This window comes from Saccopteryx bilineata, chromosome 11 (assembly GCF_036850765.1).
Source record: "Saccopteryx bilineata isolate mSacBil1 chromosome 11, mSacBil1_pri_phased_curated, whole genome shotgun sequence".
NCBI classification, from domain to species: domain Eukaryota; kingdom Metazoa; phylum Chordata; class Mammalia; order Chiroptera; family Emballonuridae; genus Saccopteryx; species Saccopteryx bilineata.
Window position 1 is genome coordinate 66,655,340 of NC_089500.1, and position 12,765 is coordinate 66,668,104.

Sequence of the window (12,765 nt, forward strand, 5' to 3'; positions counted from 1 at the left end):
AGAAGAGGATAAAGAGGGGATAAATGGTGATCAAAGGAGACTTGACTTGGGGTGGTGAACACAATACAATCAGTCACTTTTCTAAGAGGTCCTGGTGTTTCTAACCTATTTTTAAAATTATGAAATTCAGTGTTTCCAATGAAAGTATATACCTGAAGCCTTTAAAATTTTATTAACCAATTTAAAAAATACTTTAACATAGAGAAATGGGAGATCAAGGACATTCCAGCTAAAATTATCTATAATGCTATCTATATCTATACGCATAAATATTTATAATTAGAAAAAATTACCAATAATTTTTCTGATAAATCAGTGCTATCTTGATTTTCACTATTTTATGCATAAATATGGCTTCAATAGTTTTCATTACACAAAAGGAAAAAATATTACCTTATGTTTTTCCATAAGTGCAACCATTTCAGCTATTTTATGTTGACATCGTAGATCAATTTCTTTCTGTAATCTTACAGCATCATCAGCTATTACTTTTGCTTTCTCAACCTATCAAATCAATTAAGTGTTTCTTAAAATTAAGCACAAAAAACAAATTTAACTTAAATGTAGAGATAACTTGCTATGATATAAAATGCAGAGACCACATGCTATTATATAAAATGCAGAAATCAAACACCAGAAATTTAGGAAAGCCAAGTAGAAAATGCATTACTGTTTTGGTTTATTATAAGGTAAGCTATTAAGTGAGATGACCACATAACACTATAATGATCATTTAACCTTTTTAAAATAATTATATACTACTCAATACTCAAATACTTAAAATAACAAGGTACTTTTAGCTTCTGTAAGAAACTGTACCTAATATAAAGTTATTATACTTTTTAAGTCAATTTAAAAAGAAATGTATTTTTCTCTTAAAATGCTTTTTAATAAATATAGAGTGTTAGTATAACAAATTCTCAAACATATTTAGTTTTTCATACCTCTCCCAAAAGATTTTCTTCTGATACCTTTTTATCCTCAATTTCTTTTTGATAGCTGTCAGACATTTCTTTAAAATTTTGTTTTGCACCTTCTAGTTCTAACTCTAATTTACTGACCTTTTTGTAAAAAAAGAAAAGAAAGAAAAGTAGCATGAACATTAGTAAATGCTGTGGATTTCTTGAAAATACCGTAATCATTTTGTGGTTCTCTGAATCGTTAAAGATTACTTATTCATGGAAATTATTGTTAGATCATTTTCTGTCTTTCATGTGGTAAAATGCACTTTATTTTCCACAAACTCTATCTTCTCCCCTAAAATACATATTTAGACAAGTAATATTTTTAAAACAGCCATATATTTTTTTTTATTAAGAGACAGGGAGGCACGGAGACAGACTCCCACATGCGCCCTGTCCAGGATCTACCCGGCAAGCCCCCTACAGGGCAATGCTCTGCCTATCTGGGGTCATTGCTCTGTTGAAACCAGAGCCATTTTTTTTAGCACCAGAGGTGAAGGCCATGGAGCCATCCTCAGCACCTGGGACCAACTTGCTCCAATCGAGCCATGGCTGCGGGAGGGGAAGAGAGAGAAAGAGAGAGAGAGAGAGAGAGAGAGAGAAGGGGGGGAGAAGCAAATGGCCACTTCACCTGTGTGCTCTGACTGGGAATCAAACCCAGGACTTCCACACACTGGGCTGACACTCTACCATGGAGCCAATCTGTCAGGGCCATATTTTAATTTTTAATGAGCTTCACAAAAATATCTAAATTGTTTAGTATCCATTCAGTATGTTTTATTACAATAAGTAGCTATTCCATTTGTACAGAACACTCAGGTGATTAAAAAAAAAAGTAAACACATGCTTTCAAAAAAACAAAACAGCTTTATTGAAGTACAACTAATATACAAAAAACTACACATATTTCATGTCTACAATTTGATGAGTGTTGACATATGCATACACCTATGAAACCATAACCACAATCAAGGTAATAGACATATACATCACCTTCAAAAGTTTCCTTTAGTCCCTTTGTTGTTGTTTTTTGTCATAATAACACTTAAGATCTACCCTGTTAATAAATTTTTAAGTACACAATCCATCACTGACTATAGGTACAGAAGATCTCTAGAACTACTCTAGCTTGCATAACTGAAACCTCATACAAACAGGAATAACTTCCTATCTGACCCTCCCCCCCAATCCCTGGTAATCATCATTTTAATCTTTGCTTTTATGAGTTTGACTGTTTTAGGTAACAAATTGTTACCTAGGTAAAAGATGGCCTTGACCCCTCATATCAGTGGACTCATATAGTATTTGTCTTTCTGTGACTGACTTTTGCTATTGAATTGGAAGTGTTCTTTATATATTATAGATACATCATTACCAAATACATGATTTACAAATATTTTCTCCCATACAATGCATCTCTACCAAAATTCTGCCCTTTTATCAGAAATCGACAAGCAGTCACAAAAAGAAAAATAATCTATTTTTCATCTTATATGAGGTATCTAGAGTAGTCAAATTCATAGGCCAGAGAATAGTGGTTACCAGGGACAATGAGGAGAAGGGAAGGGAACAGGGAATGGCTTAATGGGTATAGAGTTTCAGTTTTATGAGATAAAGAGAGTCCTGGGGATTGGTTGCACAACAATGTAAATGAACTGTAGTTTAAAAAAAGTTAAGATGGTAAATTTTATGTTATGGGTGTTTTACTACAATAAAAAAATAAAACAGAAGACAAAAGACTTGAATAGATACTTCATACTTCATAAAGGAAATATACAAATGACTAAATAGCTCATGAAAAAATGTTCAACACTATTATAAGAAATAGAAAATAAAGCTACAAGCAAGACCAGCTACATAATTTGCAGAGCTCAATGCAAAATGAAAAGAAGGGACACCTAGTTTATAAATTATTAAAAATTTCAAGGTAACAATAATTCAGCAGGAAACTAAGTGTAGGTTGTTGTATGACTAAACAGTCTCATACCCATGATGCTGGGCTTTTCCCACAAGAATGACTGAAATTAAAAAGACTGTCAACACCAAATGGAAGTGGGATATAGACTAGACCTCTTATACATTTCTAGTAGTAGTGTAAAATCACTTTGGAAAATTATTTGGTTGTTTCTTATAAAACTAAACATAATCAACCTCTATGACCCCAAAATTCTTTCCCTAGATATTTACTTAAGAGAAATGCAAAACTGTCCAGTGAAACTCTTATACAAGAAAATTCATTGCTTTATAGTGATAAAAGATTGAAAACAATTCAAATGTCCATTAATAGAATATATTAACAAATTTGTTATATTCATACAGTGGAATATGACTAAGCAGTAAAATAAAAAAGACCCATTGATCTAACCCATATAAATAAGAAACATATTTGGCAAGGTTCCAATTAAATAAAGTTTTGGAATAGACAGATTTAAAGAACAGAAAGTAGAACACTGGTTGTCTTTGGGGAACAAAGTTTAGACTGCAAAAAGACATGAGGGAACTTTCTGAATGATGGAAACATCCCTATTTTTTGTTTTTTGAGAGAAAGAGACAAGTAAGGAGAGGGAGAGAGAACAGGCAAGTAAAGGGGGAGAGGGTATATGGGGAAGAGGGACAAAAGGAGAGAGAGAGAGAAGGAGCATTCCTTGTTTCACTTATTGTTCACCCATTGATTGCTTCTCATATATGCCCTGACTAGGGTTCAAATCAGTGATCTCCAGGTCAAGGCAGCACCCTTGTGATCAAGCCAGTGACCCTGGGACCAAGTCAGCAACACCAGGATCGAACCAGTGACCTTGGCATCTGTGACAACATTCTTTCCACTGTGCCACCAGCCAGGGCAATCCTGGCTCTTGATTATTGTTGTACACAGTTGTAAAAACATTTGTCAAAGCTCATCAAACTGTATACTTTAAAATCATGCTTTTTATTACTAAATTATATCTCAAGGAATTGGAACTAAGAAAACAAACCAAATATGGCCTTGACATCATGAGCTTACATTCCAGGAGTTTGTTTCCTACAAAGTCAATGGTTATCAAACCCCTTGTGCAGCAGGTTAACCATATATGGAGCTTTTTAAAAATGTAGATCCAGGGCCCTGGCCGATTGGCTCAGTGGTAGAGCGTCGGCCGGCGTTCGGGAGTCCCAGGTTCGATTCCCGGCTAGGGCACACAAGGAGAAGCGCCCATCTGCTTCTCCACCCCTCCCCCTCTCCTTCCTCTCTGTCTCTCTCTTCCCCTCCCGCGCCGAGGTTCCACAAAGTTGGCCCGGGCGCTGGGGACGGCTCCGTGGCCTCTGCCTCAGGCGCTAGAATGGTTCTGGTTGCAACAGAGCAATGCCCCAGATGGGCAGAGCATCGCCCCCGGGTGGGCATGCTCGGTGGATCCCGGTTGGCGCATGCGGGAGTCTGTCTGACTGCCTCCCTGTTTCCAACTTCAGAAAAATACAAAAAAAAAAAAAAAATGTAGATCCCAAGGCTCCACCCCAAGTCTACTACTCGAGCTCAATTTTCAATGTATGTATAAGAAGTATGAATACATACATATACATACCTATACATATATCTTTAAGCTGTTTAGATAACACAGTTAAATCACAGATGAGTACTCTTACAATTAAAAGAATTTATTCCCATAATCTCAAAAGATATGTTTGAAAATAAAAGCTACAGGGTATAAAATCATTAAATTTTCATCTATTTACTATTTTAAAAACAAAAATAATGATTCCAAATACCTTTATCTCATAAACATCCAGTTGCTTGCTTTCCGCTGTACCCTTTTTTTTTAAGGCCTTATTCTGTTAAAGGTTAAAGATAAAGAATTAGATTTAGTAGCAAAGTGATTCAATATTGCACAGCCACCTTACTTAGACTGAAATTACTAAGGGAAAGGAAATCATTAGTCTCCAAAACGGGAGTGAAAAAAATCTTTTAGATATTGAGAATCAGTACATACCTCCTGTTGGAGTTCTTCAATAGTCTTGATTTTATTTTCAACTTGTTTCTTTAAATTGTTACACTAAAAAAATTATGAGAAATTATAATTATTTTATTCAATATTCCAGTCATAAGTAATTTCAAACTAAAAATATTACATAAATATAAAAGTCACATCAAATATCATGTTAAATAATTCCATTAATGTCTAAAATCATGTGAACAAGTACAATTTTTTGTCATTCATGCTTTTTTTCAAGTACAATTTTTAATAATTGTAATACAAATTTGAAATTCTTAACAATTGAAAAATTGTTAATGAAACTGTTAACAAAATTGAAATTCTTAATTCTTAATATTTAAAGAACATTTGAATTCAACTACCGTATTTCCCCATGCACCTTTTTTCAAAAAATTTGGTGTCTAAAAACTGGGTGTGTCTTATACAGGAGTTGTAGAAGTGTGACATTTCAAATGCCACAGATGGAACTGAGGATGAGGCAATACATGAAGACAGTGATTCATCATCAGACACAGACGAAGACAAACTAGTGGATGGGAGTTTTGACAGTGATGAGGAATTGTATGAATTTTATGATGAATAAAACTTGAGTTCAATAACTTTATGTAATACATTTTTTTCAAATTTCGGGCCCCAAAATTAAGGTGTGTCTTAAATATGGGAAAATACAGTACTTTAAAAAACAAGTCCATTTCTCATTTCTGAATCTCTTTTACTTATTATCTATGGGGAAGGGGAATGATGCTCTGTCTCCTCCTAACTATATTTTAATTCCTGTTAAAGAAATATCAGCTGAACCGTTTTTTTATATCTCACTCTGAGGGACTACTTCACCTGGGTACACATGCTGAAATGGAATAAGAGGTATTAGCAACCAAAATATCTGGAGTACCATAAAAGTAGCACAGATTCCTAAAGCATCCTAAAAAAACATTCCATTAACATAAAGAGAAACTCCAATGGGAAAAAAAATGTGATCTCCCTTATAAGCACAAAATACTATGTTAAATATTTTCCTTGCAACACTCACTGTACCATCTCGCTCTTCCTTCTTTCTGAATAAGATAATAAAAAATAAAAACTTATAAGTTTTAAATCCTTTTAAATTTAAATAGTATCAAATTTTAGGACTAATTAAGATAAATACATTTGGTGGAATGTCCAGAAATCATGAAAAAGTATTAAACTATCACAGCTCATGCTTAAGTAAAATAATTCTTGTGCACAGTAATCAAGAATTTTATTCATCAGAATTCTAAATAGAAAAAAAAATGGTATTGATTATTAGAGGCCAGAACTTCAGAAAGTGAACTATGCTTTCCAGAGAACTACTCATTATATAAAAAGTCAGATTTAGGACCAGTGTGTAGTTGAGGTGCAGGGAAGGAAGAAGTGAATTGTGATGGACAGCCAGGCAGTGAAACATTTCATATAAAGAAAGAATTTTTTCTGCATCTCCTGAGAGATGTAAGAGATGTCTAAGAATGATTTTTTTAAAGGCGTCTTGCCACTCTAAAGATATCCATAACAAATGCAGCTTCTCAGAGTATGAAATTTGGGAAAGGAAAGAGATAGCTCAAGAGGAATTTAATGAAACTTTGCTCTTTGAAGCACTGTGAAAAACGCATGAACCTAGAGACTCTTCAAAGAAAACTACAGTGAAAATTCTATATTATTCCTCAAAGCCTTCAAAGGAGAATTGAGATTTCTATCAAGGCTGTTTAAAGTGTAAAGGCTGGCCCTAAAAATCTAGTCATATCTATATTGTTACAAAGTCTCTATTCCCAAACATTTTTGTAATTTGATAATACCTTGTTTTCTAACATCTTCATCTGTTTATCTTTTTTTAATACTTCACATTCAATGTTTCGAACCTAAAAAATAGTATTTGACATCAGATTAAACATGTTAACAGAATTGTCATTTTCACTACAAGTATTTTTTAGAAATAGAATTATAAAGCTATCTTTTGTTTCTACAAAAATAGTTATCAGTACTCCCAGTTTATTTCAGTGTCTTTTATTTATTTATTTATTTATTTATTTTTATTTATTTTTACAGAGACAGAGTGAGAGTCAGAGAGAGAAATAGATAGGGACAGACAGACAGGAACGGAGAGAGATGAGAAGCATCAATAATTAGTTTTTCGTTGCGACACCTTAGGTGTTCATAGATTGCTTTCTCATATGTGCCTTGACCGTGGGGCTATGGCAGACCGAGTAACCCCTTGCTCAAGCCAGAGACCTTGGGTCCAAGCTGGTGAGTTTTGCTCAAACCAGATGAGCCCGCACTCAAGCTGGCGACCTCTGGGTCTCAAACCTGGGTCCTCCACATCCCAGTCCAACGCTCTATCCACTGCGCCACCGCCTGGTCAGTCTCAGTGTCCTTTCTTTAAAAACTGCACTTTATGTTAATGTTTATATATTACTGTTCATCATTATTATCTTAGTCCAGCAACACTTGGCAATATTTTACCAACTTTCCCAACTCACCTTGATTTTTTTTTTTCTTTTGTATTTTTCTGAAGCTAGAAACTGGGAGAGACATTCAGACAGACTCCCGCATGCGCCCGACCGGGATACACCCCGCACGCCCACCAGGGGGCGACGCTCTGCCCACCAGGGGGCGATGCTCTGCCCCTCCAGGGCGTCGCTCTGTTGCGACCAGAGCCACTCCAGCGCCTGGGGCAGAGGCCAAGGAGCCATCCCTAGCGCCCAGGCCATCTTTGCTCCAATGGAGCCTCGGCTGCGGGAGGGGAAGAGAGAGACAGAGAGGAAGGAGAGGGGGAAGGGTGGAGAAGCAGATGGGCGCCTCTCCTGTGTGCCCTGGCTGGAATCGAACCCGGGACTTCTACACGCCAGGTCGACGCTCTACCACTGAGCCAACCGGCCAGGGCCTCATCTTGATTTTTTTAATTTACTTGCCTATAAATGTTTATAATCTCTTAACCACATCTTTCACAAACATTTGTTAATCTAAACCAATGGTTCTCAACCTGTGGGTCGCGACCCCGGTGGGGGTCGAACGACCAAAACACAGGGGTCGCCTAAAGCCATCGGAAATACATATTTTATTTAAGAATGTATTGTATAATAAATATGTATTTTTATTTAAAAATGTACTGTATAATAAATATGTATTTTTATTAAAAAATGTATTGTATAGTAAATATGTATTTTTATTTAAAAATGTATTGTATAATAAATATGTATTTTCCAATGGCTTTAGGCGACCCCTGTGTTTTGGTCGTTTGACCCCCGCCGGGGTCACGACCCACAGGTTGAGAATCGCTGATCTAAACCATCTCATCCTTGAACTATTTCAATAGATTTACAACTTTCTAAAATTTAAATATAATTACAACACTCCTCAGATCAAAACTCTTAAGTATAGCTTCTAAGACCTAAATTATCTACTCTCATCTCTCCCCACTCTCCCAACTATCACCACTACCTTAAACCCACCTTTCAGCCAAGATGAACTTTTTATACTTGCTTAAATATGACAGCTTTCTCATACTTTCTAGTGTGTGTGTGTGTGTAGCTTGGAATACTCTTCTTCTCCCTAATATACTTGTGTCCACCCCTCTACCTTCCACAAATTCCTATTAATCTAATATTTCAAATTAAGTGTAATTTTTCCAGAAAACTTGCTTGTCCTAACTCAAGTTTGGATCAGTTGTCTCTTCTACGGTCTCCAATAGCATTTACATAGAGGATCTACATTTTGATCTGGCCAAAATCTTTCCCTGCAAAGACTCTTTTACTGTAAATACCAGAGATCCTGCTCAGTCCCTGTAGTTCAGTGGAGGTTAATTGGTCTCCAGGCATGGACACACAGCTCAAGCCTGGACAGATTATTCTAGTCACTAACCACAAGACCAGAGCCTTCTCCAATACCTTTTCTGGAACTTTCAAGACAATTTTTTATAGCCTTCCAATTAATTTCAGTGCTTTTCACCACTCCCTATTCCATTCTTAAAAATTAAAAATATTACTTCCCTAATAAAAAGAAAAACTTAACTAGATCACTATGTCTACCAAAACAAATAAATTCTAAAGTCAGCACCCAGAACAGTGCCTGGCACATAGTAAGTAGTCAATATTATTTGTTGAGTGAATGAAAAAACACAGTCAAGGCCTTCACAATCTAGTCTGATCTATTTCTGCAAAATTTTCCCCTACTATATACATTATATTCTATAATGTCACATACTTTGTACTATTCCACTTGTATGACATTCTTCCCTAAAAATCTTCTTCCTACCTCAACTTATTAAACCATATCCACCAAAACACAGCACAAACTTATTAATTTAGCAGTATACTCCATATTAGTACTAAAGCATGAGCCTTTTATGTGTCCTAAAATTGTAAATCAACATTAAATATTGATCACTTATGAAAGAAATTTAGAATTATACTACTATTTCTGCTAGATATAAACTATATAAGTAAAATAACCAAGCTTGGTCTTTATTTCAAAGGTCAACAGCCTACAACAGTCCCTAGATAACTAGTTATTTACTCAACAGTATACTTCATTTTATTTTTTAGACACATGGTAATGTTTTATGATTTGAAATTTTGTGATACCATCTATTATTAAATATAACATACATTTTCTTCACTCTTGTCCAATGTGCATTTAACTTCATTTTCTTTCTGCTTTAGTTCTTCTCTCACAGATTCCAGCTCATTCCTTAAAAGAAATAAAAGAGTGTCATTGTGATAAAATTTATATTTTCATTTATTACTTTTCTAAATTTCTAAAATGGTTGACTATTAAATTTTGTTGGTTTATATTTTCATTTTGCTGGGTAATTTTCATGCACTAATACTAATTAGGCACAATTCACTCATATTTAAATTAATTTATATATTTATTTTGAAATTAATGATCTGGGTCCTTATAGTCATTTTTCTATTAAAAATACTTCTATAAATACTTGATGCTTATTTAAGTCAAAATTTTATGCTCTCTTAATCATAAAGTAATCATTTTTAAAATCATAATTTTATTCAAATAAACCAAATACATTAAACAAGTGAGTTTAATAAAAAAGTGCATGACTGAGATAGCTGAATACATATACAACCTTATACATGTAATAGAATAGCTCTGAAAATACACACAAGAAGCAGTGATACTCTGGGAGAGGGCAACTGGACAGCAGAGACAAAGGCAAGAAAGATACCTTTCTGGCTCATGTGTTCCTTTGTCCCTTTAAATTTTGTACCATAAGCAAGAATTACCTTTTTAAAAACTTTTAAAGGGGCTGGGGGAAGACAAAGGGGTCAAATATATAATAACAGAAGGAAACTAGATTTCAGGTGGTTATCAGGCAGTATACCAGGCAGTATAATGAGGTATACCTGAAAGTTGTATAATGTTATTAATCAATGTTACCACAATAAATTTAATTTTTAAAAAATATTAATTAAAAATCTCTGTGTTGCACATAAAAACAGTAGAGCTTGTTCTCAGATGGATGCTTGAAGCTATTTCTAACTGTAGTATCTTGTTACCACTAAATGTTTCTCAGTCTCCAAACTGTATGCATGGGATCATTTTCAATTATGGAATGACTGGCCTTGTGAAACTGAATCCAGGATATTTACTCTTTAACTATTAAAAAGTCCACAGAGGGCCTGACCTGTGGCGGCGCAGTGGATAAAAGCATCGATCTGGAAATGCTGAGGTCGCCGGTTCGAAACCCTGGGCTTGCCTGGTCAAGGCACATATGGGAGTTGAAGCTTCCAGCTCCTCCCCCCTTTCTCTCTCTCTGTCTCTCCTCTCTCTCTCTTTGCCTCTCCCTCTCCCCTCTAAAATGAATAATAATAAAAAAATAATAATACAAAAAGTCCACAGAGGCCTGACCAGGTGGTGGCGCAGTGGATAGAGCATCAGACTGGAATGCAGAAGGACCCAGGTTCGAGACCCCGGGGTTGCCAGCTTGAGCGTGGGCTCATCTGATTTGAGCAAAGCTCATCAGCTTGGACCCAAGGCCACTGGCTCGAGCAAGGGGTTACTCAGTCTGCTGAAGGCCCGTCATGGTCATGGCACATATAAGAGGGCAATCAATGAACAGCTAAGGTGTCGCAACGAAAAACTGATGATTGATGCTTCTCATCTCTGTCCCTATCTATCCCTCTATCTGACTCTCTCTGTCCCTGTGAAAAAAATTAAATAAATAATTTTTTTTAAAAAGTCCACAGAATAGGTTGTTGTACTAAAAGATATTATTCATCTTTCTTTCTTTTTTTTTTTTGTATTTTTCTGAAGCTGGAAACGGGGAGAGAGAGTCAGACAGACTCCCGCATGTGCCCGACCGGGATCCACCGGCACGCCCACCAGGGGGCGATGCTCTGCACCTCCGGGGCATCGCTCTGCCGCGACCAGAGCCACTCTAGCGCCTGGGGCAGAGGCCAAGGAGCCATCCCCAGTGCCCAGGCCATCTTTGCTCCAATGGAGCCTTGGCTGCAGGAGGGGAAGAAAGAGACAGAGAGGAAGAAGGGGGTAAGGGGTGGAGAAGCAAATGGGCGCTTCTCCTATGTGCCCTGGCTGGGAATCGAACCCAGGTCCCCCGCACGCCAGGCCGACGCTCTACCGCTGAGCCAACCGGCCAGGGCTAAAAGATATTATTCAAATAATTTGAATTCTCTTAAATAAAAAGCAGCCTTTCTATAATACATCTTTACTATTTATCCCCAAAATATACAGTGAGCTACGTCCGAAAAAAAAAAACTGAGCAAAAAGGACAAAAGCCATCATTAGACTTATGATAAAAGATGACTTTCCAGGCCCTGGCGGGGTAGCTCAATTGGTTACAGCATTGTCCCAATACACCAAGGTTGTGGTTCAATAAAATGAATGCATAAATATGTAAAACAACAAATCAATGTTTCTCTCTCTCTCCCCATTTCTTCTCTCTCTAAAAACAATTTTAAAAAATAATTTTTTTAAAAGGATGACTTTCCAAATCTGGGAAATACTAAGTTTTGTGCCAAGCACTGTGCTCAGCACTTTAGTCACATTAACTCATATAATCCTTTAACAAACCTATGGGGGGGGGGTATATTAGGTCTAAAGAAAATCTCAAACAATTTAAAATAGCAATAAGTTTTAATGACTACATTCATTAAAAAAAATCAAAACAATACTTCAGAATATAAGTACCAACAAAAGCACTTACATGTTTGGAAATCACTAATGAACTAAAAGAAAACTTAAAACACAAAAACAGATTATTTATAAAATAATAAACATGAAAACACTGCATATCAAAAACCAGGTTACAGACCCATAGCTATGTTAATAAGTAAACTGAGGCACCTCCTGGGGGTCAGTAAATAAAGCATCATACTAGCATGCCAAGCCAGGGTTAGATCCCCAGTCAGGGCACATACCAGAAGCAATCAATGAGCGCACAACTAACTGAAACAATTAAGTGGACCAACAGCAAGTTGATGTTTCACTCTCTCTCTCTCTCTCTTCCCTACCTCCCCCCTCCCTTTGTCTCTGTCTCAAATCAACAACAAAAAATTTTTTTAAAAAAGAAGTAAACTGATCTCTTGAAATAGTTTTATTTTTTCAAAAAGAAAAAAACTCAATATCAATACAGCAATTTCAAAATGAACTAAAGATCAATATTTGATTTCAGGCAAAAAATTCTAAGCATAAAAGCAATGAGAAAAATTACAAAAGAAAAGACAATTAGATTTAATACAAAATCAAGAAATTTCTGTATGACAAAAAAATTAACCAAAGTGAAAGAAAAACAACAGGCTAGTAAAAAGCTGTGCTGTAAATAAAATAAGATAAAGGATTAAAATATATAT

The 12,765-nt window shown here is 35.8% G+C and overlaps 1 protein-coding gene across 1 annotated transcript in view; it reads right to left on the reverse strand.

Annotated features, from left to right (window-relative positions):
* Positions 1–12,765, reverse strand: part of SYCP1 (synaptonemal complex protein 1) — an 84,757-nt gene that overhangs the window by 31,795 nt on the left and 40,197 nt on the right. The window contains exons 21-25 of the mRNA XM_066246802.1: positions 9,544–9,625; positions 4,922–4,984; positions 4,701–4,763; positions 945–1,061; positions 394–504 (exon numbers count right to left, since the gene is read on the reverse strand). Of these exons, the coding sequence (XP_066102899.1) occupies positions 394–504; positions 945–1,061; positions 4,701–4,763; positions 4,922–4,984; positions 9,544–9,625 (436 nt within the window). The remainder of the gene's footprint in view (positions 1–393; positions 505–944; positions 1,062–4,700; positions 4,764–4,921; positions 4,985–9,543; positions 9,626–12,765) is intronic.